The 14,673-nt window shown below is 34.8% G+C and overlaps 1 protein-coding gene across 7 annotated transcripts in view; it reads left to right on the forward strand.

Moving 5' to 3' along the window:
- dtna (dystrobrevin, alpha) overlaps positions 1-12,827 on the forward strand; it is a 32,588-nt gene extending 19,761 nt beyond the window's left edge. For 3 of the 7 annotated variants that reach the window (XM_067434525.1, XM_067434524.1, XM_067434528.1), the window contains 10 exons: positions 1,603-1,690; positions 1,935-2,023; positions 2,104-2,217; positions 4,686-4,782; positions 4,867-4,887; positions 6,395-6,587; positions 7,905-7,994; positions 8,078-8,162; positions 8,273-8,393; positions 11,311-12,827. In XM_067434525.1, coding sequence (XP_067290626.1) covers positions 1,603-1,690; positions 1,935-2,023; positions 2,104-2,217; positions 4,686-4,782; positions 4,867-4,887; positions 6,395-6,587; positions 7,905-7,994; positions 8,078-8,162; positions 8,273-8,393; positions 11,311-11,421 — 1,009 coding nt within the window. In that variant the 3' untranslated portion in view covers positions 11,422-12,827. Of the gene's footprint in view, positions 1-1,602; positions 1,691-1,934; positions 2,024-2,103; positions 2,218-4,685; positions 4,783-4,866; positions 4,888-6,394; positions 6,588-7,904; positions 7,995-8,077; positions 8,163-8,272; positions 8,394-11,078; positions 11,215-11,310 lie in introns of those variants that run through there. The other 4 variants (XM_067434529.1, XM_067434530.1, XM_067434527.1 and 1 more) reach the window with 4 other exon arrangements.
- The last annotated feature ends 1,846 nt before the right edge of the window (positions 12,828-14,673 follow it).

The raw sequence follows: 14,673 nt of genomic DNA on the forward strand, positions 1-14,673 counted from the left end.
AGATTAATCATTTACCCAATTGGCTCTTTAAAAGGAGAATCAGAAAACAGAAAAAAGCCAAAACCTGAGAAATCTGGTAAACAAAAGTACATTTTTTAAATTTTTTAATCCTTGTCAACAGAATGAAAGCCTATCAACAGAGACTGCATAGTTTTTATAGTTAAATGGCACTGGCATTAAAAATTGCAGTTTTCAGTGGGTTCATTCCTGAATGTAACTATTTGGTGTGAAATAGATTTATTAAAGGAAATTAAGAAATAGTACAATTTCAATTACATTTATGCAGTGGCATTAACACAGGCAAAAAGACAAAAGACATAAAGGGAAGACGCACAGGGGTTAAATAAATTCATCCCATACTCTTATTTGACAAACATTTTTGGAATAATTTTGGAATAATATTTTGTTCCCATCCAATATTAAACTTCTAATTTGACTGATGATTGTATGAATTATTTTCAACGTGTGTGTGTGTGTGTGTGTGTGTGTGTGTGTGTGTGTGTTTGTGTGTTTGTGTGTGTGTGTGTGTGTGTGTGTGTGTGTGTGTGTGTGTGTGTGTGTGAGCCTGTTTATGTGGTTTATGAGGACACAAATTTGTATAACTACATGGGTATTACACTGGTATTACTCTATAAATGTGGTTTATGAGGACATATCCAATGTCCCCATAATTCAAATGGCCTTAAAAACATACTAAATGATGTTTTTTTGAGAAAGTAAAAATGCAGAATGTTTCCTGTGATGGGTAGGTTTAGGGGCAGGGGCAGTGTAGGGGGATAGAAAATACAGTTTGTACAGTATAAAAACCATTACTCCTATGGAGAGTCCCTGTAAACCACATAGACCAACATGTGTGTGTGTGTGTGTGTGTGTGTGTGTGTGTGTGTGTGTGTGTGTGTGTGTGTGTGTGTGTGTGCGCGTGTGCGTGTGTGTGTGGATGTACATGTCATTCTTGGGGAGATTTGTGTATCTATTTGATATGCAAAAACAGAAAAATACAGCATCAGTAATCTACTATAGTCTTGGCCACTAGTCTTTAAACAGCTCTTTTATTCTATCTGAATGAAGTAAAGACTGATATGCTCAAGGACATGATTATTTCTGTCCATAGAAACATATACCATTGGCTACAGTATATGATCATATGTTTACCCATTAGTTAACACCCTTAGCTATGGCTGTGTTTTCCCAGCAAAGATATCTAATATGGAGATTATCCTTGCCTTTGCTCCTAACATTGCGTTGTTTTTTGGGGAAACTGTGGCTCTATGGTCTTCATGCTTTGCTAAGATCCTGAAATGTGCTGGCGATGCTATTTAATTATGCCATTAGGGTATTATTGGTGACTAATTTCACTAAAAATGTTCTTTTGATTTATAAAACCTATTTTTATAAATGTTGCAAGTACTTTGTGATTTTTCAACTTGAAAACACAAATATATTTATATGAATGTATATATACATTGCTCGAAGTATATATCAATTCAACGTTGCACAGGCTCCTAATTGCTATATAAATGTTACTGTAAACGCCTTTGTGATTATGAAGTAGTAACTTTAAAGTAAACTTTTAAAGCTCCATTTTTGACACTTGATTGATAGTTTCCAGGAGAGCTGTAAAAACCAGGATGATGAGCACTGCCTCATTGCCCGTTACGCCTCCCGATTGGCTGCTGATGGAGCTGCAGCGGTAAGACGGCCAATCAGAACACTCGCTCAAATAAACATTCTACCACTCAGTACGTTAAGTTTGCTAACTGTTTGTCCAAATAGTAATAGACAGATATAGGATGTTATAGACAATGGGAGTGTTTGGATAACCAGTTTGGAAACAACCATTATTTTAGCAGTTAAGCTTGTGGCACATAAATAACACTTTAACCATTATAGATATGTAAATAACTGTTTATCTATAATCTGACTGTTGTTAACAGAAGACCAGAGTCCCAGCAGACATCTCTCTCTGTCTGGACACCAATAAACAGCAGAGGCAACTTATCGCTGAGCTAGAGAACAAGAACAAGTAAGTTTGAGTTTATTTTGATGTTGCATAGTGATTTGATTTTGTGTTCTTAAAGTTAATAAATTGTGTATTATTTTTAGGGAGATTTTGCAAGAGATACAACGTCTAAGACAACAACATGAAGAAGCTTCCCAGCCTCCATTAGACAAAAGCCAACAAAACCCAACGCTGCTGGCTGAACTGAGACTGCTCAGGTAAACACCTGCACACACACACACACACACACACACAGAGAGAGAGAGAGAGAGAGAGAGAGAGAGAGAGAGAGAGAGAGAGAGAGAGAGAGAGAGAGAGAGAGAGAGAGAGAGAGAGAGAGACAGCTTACAGCTGTGAATCAGACGTGAAACCTGATCGGATGTGGTGAACAACAGATGCTGATGGTTACGAGATAGACTGCATTGAAAGTGAGTGCAACCTGATCATGGCTCCTCTCACAAATGAGTGAAAGTACTTTAAAAGCAATTTGCAACACTAAGACTCCTTCCTGTTTGTGGACATCGCCATGTCACCGTGCAGATTCGAACGGTGAACTGAGTCATGCATGTGTGCGTATTAAAGTACGCTCTAGTCCTTTAGTTTAGAAAGTTTACTATGGTTTTACTCCAGTAACATTAATTGTAGTAACACAGTATTCTGGTGCAAAAGCTCTAGATTCATACTAAATAATCTGTTAGCGAAGTAAGATAATCTACTTTGCTTAGTGTTGATTAGTTGTGGTTTCTAAATGTGTTTTTGTTTTATTATTTGCACAATGGACACCATAGTTACATTTATGGAAATTAGATGTTTACATATGATTAAAACCTACTTCAGATTTAATTTGTTGACAAATCATTTTCGACATAATTTTAATCAACAACATTTTTTCACTGGCAAAAATGAGACGATAACTACATTAAAACCAGTTTTGAAAGACAAAATTGATGATGAAAATTGTCAACGAATAAAAACGAGATGAAAATATTATTACAATTTTTACCTTTAATGGGTTTCAATGGGGTAATTTTTGTCCTTAAAGGGTTAATTCACCCGAAAATTAAATTAAATGAATAATTTGTCAAGGAGTTTGGACATTTTTGAGAAATGCTTCACAACTGATCTAAACCCGTTCAATTTTAGGTCACATCCACACGAATCCAGAACTCTCCCTATCCAATCTTTTTTTTCCCCTCGTCTCAAGAAATATCTGCGTACACATGAAAACACTGAAACCGACTCAAAATGATGTAGCATACATGCCAGACCAGTATGTGGCGCTGTAATTCTGCCACAGAAATACATTAAAACAGAAGAAGTGTTGTGGCTCGAAGGGGTACAGCAACTGTAGGAAGTGAGTCAAAATCTCCAGATGAAATAATAAATACATTTGCTACTTACCAGATTCTGTTTTATTGACGCCTACATCTACCCCGACCCTAAGCCAAGCTTACAATAATTCAAAATACAGTCATTAAATGACACAATATTGATGTGTGCATGCCCAGTGGCCGTAGCTGTATCCCGTATAGTCTTTACCGTACCGGACATGGTGTGATGATATCACCATTTCACAAAATATACAGATTCGCCATACACACAAAAACGCAAGGGTGTCGGTTGCAGATTTATCCACTCTGGGACCTGGTTTCAAAAATTAACGGTTTCATGCTCCCAAAAAGCTGTATCCATTTGGATGATATGCTGATATGAGACAACATTTTCACTTATACAGCTAAACGCGTCTATGTGTGGACGGGGCCTTAGTTGATTTCAATATTATGGGGCCTCAGCCCCCAATGAATAAAAATTATAAATAATAGGAAATAATATAATACAAAAAATAATAATGTATTGTTTGTATACTAGGGTAGGCATGAACAATACAGGTTGTACACTACCCATCAAGCCAATCCCTGAATATTGAATTAATTTCTAATCATTTGAAATAACCAGCTAATATTCATTCACATTGATTAAGAATATAGACAACCTGTACATTATATTACTGTAAATGTCTAGATTGGCAATATGTGGGTAAAGTATATATTTTTTTAAACATGTGTTGTTTTAAACAGTATTATTATTAACTACATTTTTGCAGTGAAATTAACTTTTAAGATCTACATTTATTATTTTCTTTCATGGAGATGACATGGACATGTGCCGTGCTTTAGTGGAGGATGTCTGTCACCTGGTGGAAAACAAACACCTTTAACATGACCACTATGACCAGTAGAGAGCAGCAGAGGACCACTCATTTGCCATTTCACCAATTAGTGTACATATTACGGAGTTAATCACACATTTTTAGGCAGCTGTGTGGAAATTTAGCAGGGCCTTCCTGGAAGGGGTCTGTAAAAAACGCTCTGAAAGGGATTTCAATGAAATAGTTTCTCTGTGGCATTATCCTTATAGATGTGATGTTGACTGTTATTCTTTTAAATTTAGAGCTATTTTTTGAAGCATATCTTCATTATAGTTCGAATTATTGTCCTTGGTGTGAACGGGCGTTTAACCGGACACTACGCGGCACTACAACATCCATGCAAATTGTGTTCGGCACAGATTTTTTTGTTTGCCTAATTACAATAAACAACAGAGAGAGGACATGCAACTATCAGGCTGTTCATTTTTAGTTCATGTTAAAGATATAATGATAACCTTGTGGCTTTCTTTGTCTCAGGCAAAGGAAGGAGGAGTTGGAGCACAGGATGTCGGCCCTTCAGGACAGCCGTCGAGAACTTATGGTCCAACTAGAACAGCTCATGCTTCTGTTAAAGGTAGAAAAGGTCTCACACACAATTTTAAGAAGTTACATTTAGAACGTGAGATCTCTGTTAATGAGTGAACTGCTCCATCTACAGGAAGAAGAGCTTAAAAGAGCTGTAAGTCTCAGAGCCCCAGTAACTTCATCTGACTTGACATTCACTGTATGTTGTGTGTGTGTTCTCCCTAATAATAAACCACAATATAAAATGTGTTGTGTTGGTTGTGTCTGGCATCCAGAACTTACATTTGTTCATTTGCACAAATTTAATGCATGCTGTTATTCATTATACATTTCCAAACGGCGATCACATACTCTAATTCTTCTTTGTGTGATTTTAAGCAAACTTCTAACCTTATAATACCCTATAATATATAATACACTGTAACGACACAGTAAACATTTAATATTTCTCTTACAAAATGTCTGTTATTTGAAATACTGTAAGTTGTTGTTGATCATTATTTTATTTACAATAAATTAACTTTAAAATGAATGTATTTTATGTAATGTTTTGACACTCATTCAGACACTATGAACACCTAATATTGCAGTGTTTATATGATTAATTCAGTGTTATTTTACGTATGTATTAATGTTTTAAATAATTAATAATATTGAACAATTATGCGAATTAACAAAAACAGGGTTTCTGTGGGTCTTAAAATTTCTTTAAAAAAAAATGAAGACCTTAAAATTAAGGTCTTAAGTCATGGCATTAAATAATGCAAGTACTGCAAACAATTAATATCTTCCTCAGTATTTTGTTCTGTTTTTCTATACAAATATCTAAACATATTTGGTACAGTTTAATGGAAATGTTAAAAATTAGCTTAAAACCTTAAAACAAAATTAAGTGAGTCGGTGAGATATTTGTTCTTGTTTAATCATAAGCATTTTGATATATTTCACAGAAAACAAGACTTTATGGTAACACTTTATTTTAAGGTCAGTTATTCACTATTAACTAGCTGCTTATGAGCATGCATTTTACTAGGATATTGTCTGTTTATTAGTACTTATAAAGCACATATTAATGCCTTATTCTGCATAACCTTATTCTACATCCCTTAAACCTACCCAATACCTAAACTTAAATGCTACAAAAACTACCTTACTAACTATTAATAAGCAGCAAATTAGGAGTTTATTGAGGCAAACGTCGTAGTTAATAGTGAATATGTGTTCCCCATACTAAAGTGTTATATATACAACTTTATATTTTATATAATATAAAGTATATTAAATGCGTCTTGATGTAAGAATCTTTATATGTATGCACTGGAAAACAGGACCAAGATACTGAGGAAGAATAACACAGAGCGATCAGTAAAAGTTACGTCTGTCCTAGTGGTTGAGAGCAGAGCAATTCGAGCTTCTTTTTTGTAAACAATTAATGAAAAAGTAATTGATATCTGTTGGAAGGTGTATTTTTAAACTCTGAAGTGTTGCCAGTACAGCTCATTGTGTTTCTCCCTTTAAGAAAAAAATCTTAAATGTACCTTCATAAGACCTGCAGAAATCCTGCAAAAGGATTTTGAATGGTTTTAGTTTTAGTTAAGCTATTAAAACTGGATTAAGCAGTTTAGATTTTTATTTTATAATAATCTCCTTTTGTTCTCCAGACCCAAGGCCCTGGCCTCTCCCCTCGCTCCTCCCCCAGCCACACGATCAACACATCCATCCAATCAGTGTCCGGCAATACCACACCCATCCCCATGCCCCTCCAATCAACATCTGGCAATACCACACCCAGTCAGACGCCTCAGGACTCGCTGATGGGCCTGGGAGGAGAGGTGCAGCAGGCCTTCGCTCAGGGTAATGTAATCAGTTCAGCCAATTAAAACCAAATGATACAGCAGATCAGGGCTGCCAGGTTTACGTAAAACAAAACCAGCCCAATTGCTATTCAAAACCTGCCGAATCACTAGCCCAATCGCGTTCCGGGAGGGGGTAAAATCACGTTCCGGGTGGGGAGGTGCAACAGAATGAAAGTAGCCCAATTCTGCGGATTGGCAATACTGCTGCAGATTGAAATGACAGGAATATTCTAGGTTAAAAACAGGTTCAAATCAGTTGACTTATGCTGCATAAACATGTTTATTTTTTGATCTGTGAAGTTGTCTAAATCATTTTGGATTAAGAGTGCTTTTCTAGATTCCATTTAAACAGCTTAACGAAAGCATATTGAACCCCAAATCTTCCTGTAATCCAGTGTTTCTCAACCAAGGGGCCTCAGCAAACTTCTGAGGCCTCAAAATCATGAAAGATGATTATTTTGAATATATATATATATATATATATATATATATATATATATATATATATATATATATATATATATATATATATATATATATATATATATATATATATATATATATATATATATATATATATATTTTTCTGATTAATTGGGAATTTATTTCAATTCCTGCTACTGCCTAATCAATACAAAACCTTGGAAAATATGTGAAAACAAACATTAAAATAAGCCAAAACATCTAGAAGAAGATATTTATTTCTTTATTCTTTAATTAATTAGAAATTCATTTTAACTGTCTAATCCATCCAAAAACTTTCTTGGAAAATCTGGAAAAATGAGGATGTCTTGTAGACCTGGAAAAGTCATGCAAGTTAATAAAACCATAAATGTTCATGTGCCTTTTAATAATGAATAATGTTTCTTTCTAGCTATGCCAAGCTAAAATATTTTATGGAGAAATATATATATATATATATATATATATATATATATATATATATATATATATATATATATATATATATATATATATATATATATATATATATATATATATATATATATATATATATATATATATATATATATATATATATTTAATCCTTATCCAGTAAATAATGAAGAACTGGAAAAGTTTGAATATTGTTATCTGCAGTATGGGCCCTTGGAGTTAAAAAGGTTGAGAAGAACTGATTCAAACTGAGTTAAATGCACTTATCTATCAATCAAAACTGTACCTTGCATTATATTGAGTAATATTATATAATTATTAAATCATTAAAATAGCAATGAATAAATACTAATATTAATATAACTTAATAGTATTATAAATATTTAATATGAAATAATTTGATTTATTTTTTTTGAAGGCTCCAGAAGGAATTTAAGAAATGATCTCCTGGTAGCTGCCGACTCCATAACCAACACAATGTCTTCACTGGTGAAAGAACTTAACTCAGGTAATACTGATTGTTCCCGATCAATCTCATGACCACCAATGATAGAGTAAGTCTTTCACTGATGTCTTTATGATGATGTTTAGAGGCTGGGAGTGAAACAGACAGCTTCTCTGACCTCACATTCCCAACGTCAGACGTTCTCCACGCACGGAGCACTTCAAGATCCGGGTAACAGCTTTTTTTTGCTGAATCACTTGCTGTTTTCACCTGCTAAAGTGGGTGATCACGTGTCATCCAGATCTCCTGGGCATGTGCTCACAGTGTTTCTGCTCTCATAGGGCCGCAGGTAAGCTGGAGCCGGGGGATTTCTATGGACATGATCTGGAGAAGCAGCTGAACAGAGATCTGAAGCTGGAGGAACGGCTCAGACACACGCAGGAGCAGGACCAGAATGTCCTGGTGAGACCATTGAACATACGGAGACCTAAGTAAAAGCAGTGATGGAGCAGTAAGATCAGCAGAGAGGTTTGCATGTGAAATGTTGGAATATGCAAATTGCCACCCATGCCAAATGACTCAACCAACCGTCATCAGTCTCCATTTTACTTTTATATTTATAATCTTTGCATTAAAATACTGTTAAACAGGAACCAGTCAGATAACTGGATTGATTTAGAATTAGATCAAAGAATACTAGAAATGTTTTTCGTTTCCACACACATTTCAACGGAGTGTCTATTTACACTATGTTTAAATAGCCCGCCTTGTTGGCAGATGTTTTTTACACTAACTCCGCCCACTGACATCTGGTTGGGCCAGACAAAATGACTGAAAACTCTAGATTGTCACCAGTACAAGTAACGTAGGGGTAAGCCATGTGACAGAAGGTTTTGATGAAACTGAACCGAGTTTGAATTCGCCTTTTGCCGAACGCACTATAATCCCTTTTCCCATAACATATCAGATCGGAAAGGCTTTTATTTTCAATAAAAATTAAGAACATATTCGAAAAGTGGAAGTAAAGTCTCTAACGTGTTTAATAATAAAGTGTTTATCGGTTAGGGTTAGGGTAGGTGGAGGGGTGCCCTAGTGACAAATAAATATACTAAAATATGCCTTTATTTTAATTAAATATTACGTACTTAATATAAATACCCTATAATTATACTTTTAGTATACTAAATCAATATACTTAAGGTCTGCTAAATTGGAAAAACTAATTTTGTACTTGATGCATTTTAGTTATCCCGAAGTTGTGCTGAGGTCCGTCCAACTAAAGATTTACTAAAGTATATGTGATTGTGCTAAATATCTTGCATTTAAATACTTTTTATTATATAGAAATCACACTAGCCTTACTAATAGTGATATTAAACATATTAAAAAATGTGCACTGTGCGATAAAGAAGTACTCCAAATAAAGTTTAATATTTTTACCAGTAAGTCTCAAGTGATATGTCAGTAAATATGTTAATGGATTTTTAAGCAACTTAGTATGAAAGGCATTTTGGTATAGTTTTTTTCACTAGGGTAGGTGGCATTTAATCATTTTAATAAATATAATCATTTACACTTAATATTGCATACCGTTTAATGTACAACAACACTGAGGCACTAATAGTATATGCCACTATTTATAAGTATAAATAGCATCTAACTACTATTTACATTTATTGCAAAGAAAAAACTGCTATTTTTACAGTGTAAATAGAATCTATCGCTATTTTCACTTATTGTAAATCGCCGCTGCCAAATATTAAGAAGAAAATAAGTTTTCATCAATGATAATAATCATAAATGTTTCTTGAGCAGCAAATCATCATATTAGAGTGATTTCTGAAGGATCATGTGACACTGAAGACTGGAGTAATGATGCTGAAAATTCAGCTTTGATCAAGATTAAAATAAATGTAAACAGAAAATACTTAAGTTAAATTGTAATAGTTTTTCACAGTATTACTTAATTTTTTGATCAAATAAATGCAGCCTAAATGCAAAATCTAGCTGAAGAAAAACATTTAAAAATCTTACTGACAGCAAACTTTTGAATACTAATTTGGCAGCATTCATTTTCCCTTAAATAAAATAACAACACTTGGATGCATCAAATGTTTTATATTTAAAATATAACCCCCTATATAAGATAAATAATGTCTCATATGTTTTCTGTATTCACATCAGTATTGTTATCTGGCCCGAAGCCTTTTTTAAGTATCAAACTTTAGATGGATATTCTGGAAAATATGCCAACGGTGTGTCATGAGTACGTTGCTTCATATATCAAATTTGATTTCTTTTTAATTGCTATAGAAATTAGATGAAATAGAAATGAAATACCCATTAAAGCAAATGGATATTTCATTGTAATGAACATATCCCCAGGCTGCTTCCAGGCACCTGTTCTTGAGGGCCGAGATGATGTTCATTTTAACTGCATCTGGACGACTTTTGCATGCAAAGGAAACCTGCTATCGCTGCTCCCATAAAAGTTTCATGTAATGCAACGTTTCGACAAGCCTAGGTCTTTGTCAGGCTGCGTGCAACTACTACCGTTAAAGCGCAATATGTCATTTTTCACCACTAGAGGCCGCTGATTCAAAACAAAGGCATAGCCTGATGACGACTTGATTTTGCGGAGCTTTTATTCTGCCGCAGACGATCGCTTCCACTTCTTCGCTCATGCTTATGAGGGGTAACAAAGCGCTGTTTTATCATATTAGAGACATTATCTGAGTGTGCTGAAAGGGCTTATACGCTGTTGCACACTGGAGTGAGCTAGAGGGATATTAGGCATGGTAAAACAGGTCTGAGCGCACGGACTGAAGCGCACGGTGCAAGTGCACTTAGGGCATATCCGAATCCACTTTTGCTAGTTTAACGGTGGGAAAAAAGGTCTGTGTCCCTGGCGTATGCTCCAAAAGGGTTGTACCTGGTCTCTCAATGAGTCCTGGGTGTGTTTTTAGTAACGTATGTTTTTATTGGTCAATGGCACAGTCAATTTCAGTTCCTCAAAATAGCAACACGCCAACTATACAACACACCTCGTTTTCAGACCAGCACACCCATGGGTGAACAGAAGGGCACAAATGAATGTGATATTTGTGGTTTTTGGATAAAAATATACATATTGTGCCTTTAATTCAGGATATTCCAATCAATTTGGCGTGGTCCGGAAAGCCTTATGAAGAACACCTCGGCTCAATTCTGTGAAATTGAAACTTTCCTCAATGCTGTTTTTTCCAGGTGACCTTACAAGAATAGCTGTGTTTAATAAGCAACGGTAAGTCTTTGCCACTTGCGCTGTGACAGATGCGATACCACAGCATTTGATTGTTCAAACGAAGGTTTTTCCTTTTGTCTTTTTCCGTCCTCGCAGAGAGACGGAGCGACTCTGAAGCACTGTGCAACCAGACCTGAGCTGGAACATACACCACTTCTGAAAAGCATCAACTCGCAACAATACTGTGGTACACAACCCAATCTATAAATATAGAAATATATTTTTAGACTCAACTAAATGTTTTAAGACAATACTGTGAACTGACTTTGGGAATTACAAATAATGGAACTGTCTACAACACCGCCAGTGCCATAAATCCAATGATTAGAGATTATTTCATTTACTCGGTGTTAATGTGTTCGGTTTGGTTTATTTTCATGTGTGTCTGTTCAAAACTTGTACTGTATTTAAATATCTGTTAGGGAAAGTGGGGTGGGCTTTACTGAAGCTGCTATCTTTACAAACTACTCATTTTACTGTACATTAAGCGCAGAATACCCTGTCCTGAAGGTCTTTTAAAGCATATAAAATATTAGGATTATGTTGTAGAGAGTGGAGTAATTTAATAATGGAGTAATTTAATAATTTCTTTGATACACACGATACACTGCCTTAGCTTATCAGACTAAGTTTAATTTAATAGGTGGGTAGGTATGTGTACTATTCATTTTTTAAGACTTACATTTGAATTAATAAGAGCAGTCCAGAAATGGGTGAATCTCATCAATGCGTCACCAGCTCACATTTAATTTTAGAATCCCAAAAAAATAAAAATGCAGTATGTTTTGCATGAAGAAAATGAAGCCTATTTTTAGCACCATTTATATTTCTGACATTGTGACATCATTGTGTTTTCAATGCTTTTATTTAAATCAGTCTAAATTAAAGGTAGGAGACACGAGCATCATTTACAGTTTTAGTCATATACATTTCATACTAAATAATACATTTAATAATATATCATTATATAAAATAAGAATGATATTGTTCTTGCATTACAATGATAATTTGTCAGTAAAACATGTTTATCTTTACATACTTTAACTTCTTACTGGTTCTAAAACAAAGAATTAATTCTCTTTATGCAAAATATATTTGATTTTTATGATTTAGAGTCAAATATGACCAGGTTTCATGAGATTTGTGCAAATCTTTATACCTCTGGATTCAAAGGAAAATATTATTTGACTCCAAACTGAATATTTACCATGCTCTATTATGATGTTTTTGAGACAAACACTGAATGTGCTGTTATGTTGTTCAAGGACTGACAAGATGCCTTTTACAAAAGCATATTTTAGGTGTAAGATATGTTGATCTGGAACATAATTATCATGCTTGGATTGAATATGAATTCCTTGTAAAGATGTCCAGTAGACTGGTTTGGCTTTGACCGTGTCCAGACTGGTTCGTTGATGTTTTTTCTTTGATGTGCTACTGTCACACTGCAGCGGTCACATTGATCTCGGGGTTTACTCCGAGCATTGCTTTTTCAGACGGGCAGTTGTATGCCAGAACAAAAACAGCATTCGCACTCTGCTGCCAGCCGTTGCACTTTTCAGTGATTTTGCATGGTCCTGAAGAAAAAATAAAAAGATTATGTTGTACAAATATCATCGTGTCCACAGGTTATGTTATTTTATATAATTTGGGCTATCAGTTTGTTAAAACAGATCCGTTCAGTTATAGTGTTGCTGTACTCGAGACCGGTCTTAAAATAATAGTTCATCCAAAAATGAGCCCATAATTTACTCACCGCAAGCCATCCTAGGTGTATATGACATTCTTCTTTCAGACGAATACAATCAGAGTTATATTCAAAAATATCCTGGCTAATCCAAGCTTTGTAATGGCAGCCTTAAATATGAAGCCCCAAAAAAGTGCATCCATCATCCATTATAAAAGTGCTCCACACATCTGTGGTGGGTTAATAAAGGCCTTCTGAAGCTATAATAGATGGGTTTGTGTATAAAAATACCCATATTTATCACAAAGGAAAATATCTAGCTTCCGGTGGATGGCCTTCCGTATTCAACTTATAGAAAAAGCATAACTGGAGCGACGTGTCAGACGTGGTGTAAGTGTTTTGAACTATATATATATTATTTTTCTTACACAAACCCATTGCTTCTCTTCAGAAGACCTTTTATTACTTTTAATTGACCTTGGATTACTTTTATAATGGATGGATGGACTTTTTTGGCTTCAAATTTTGGGCTGCTATTCACTGCCGTTACAAAGCTTGGATTAGCCAGGATATTTTTAACATAACTCCAATTGTATTCGTCTGAAAAAAGAAAGTCATAGGATTACTTTAGGGTGAGTAAGTTATGGGATAATTTTCATTTTTGGGTGAACTATCCCTTTAAGACCATTTTTTGACGATCTCTGTCTGAGACTTTTTTTTGTTACTTTTTTGGGGGGATTTTGTTTGAAGACCAGTCGAGATCACAACTGCTGGGATATTACTAAATTGCCAGTGCATTTGTCAGATTTATTGATTAACATCATTATTGTGATTGGATGTAAAACTTACTGCTTAAGATGCAATCAAAAACGTATTTCTAATTTGATTTATTTAATGTGCTGGTTCAGAAATGAATTAGGGATTGTGTCAAAAATGTCACCAAGATTAATACAAATGCTCACAAAATTCAAGATTTTGTCACAAAAAAGTACTCTGAATTTTTTTATTATAATATGTGATATAATTAAGCAAAATCAAGTGCAAGAGATCTGTTTTCACAAATTTGAGCATGATTGGAAACATGATACTGATTTTATACAAACTCAATAAATATGTACATGTAAAACATTATTCTCAACTTAATTTATGCGTTTGTAATTGACCAAATCAGATGCATCTTCTGTTCCACCCCTGCAGAAGACACATTTTGTTGTTAATGATTTCATTTGATTGGTAACAGATAGATGTATAGTGTCTTATTCTAATTATTGATTAAACGTAAGTCATTACTCAAGTGGTAATGTGGAACCTTATGAATTTAAAGGGGTTGTTGCATGCGATTTCACTTTTTTAACTTTAGTTAGTGTGTAATGTTGCTGCTTGAGCATAAACAGTATTTGCAAAGTTACAGCGCTGAAAGTTCAATGCAAACATCTGTTAAAATTATGGCAGTTTATTGCCTACAAAAACGTCTGGTTTGGACTACAACAAGCTTCTTCCTGGGTTGGTGACATCATAAACCCTTGCTAGTCACCGCAGATGTGACTTCTACCCATAATGGTAAGGGGTGTGGCATTTAACCTGTGCTTGGCACTTCAGCCAATAAAAATACATGAAACTACATTTGGCCATCTAACCAATCTCAGACCTTCGCGGTTTTCGAAGGGATGGGCTTCATAGAAGCAGGAAGCAGATGAGCCGTTCAAAGGACAGTGGAGACAGCGGTGTCAAATAAAGGTCAAATAAAAGAAAAATACGGCGTTTAAAATAAT

The sequence above is a fragment of the Pseudorasbora parva genome, chromosome 24 (assembly GCF_024679245.1).
Source record: "Pseudorasbora parva isolate DD20220531a chromosome 24, ASM2467924v1, whole genome shotgun sequence".
Lineage (NCBI taxonomy): Eukaryota > Metazoa > Chordata > Actinopteri > Cypriniformes > Gobionidae > Pseudorasbora > Pseudorasbora parva.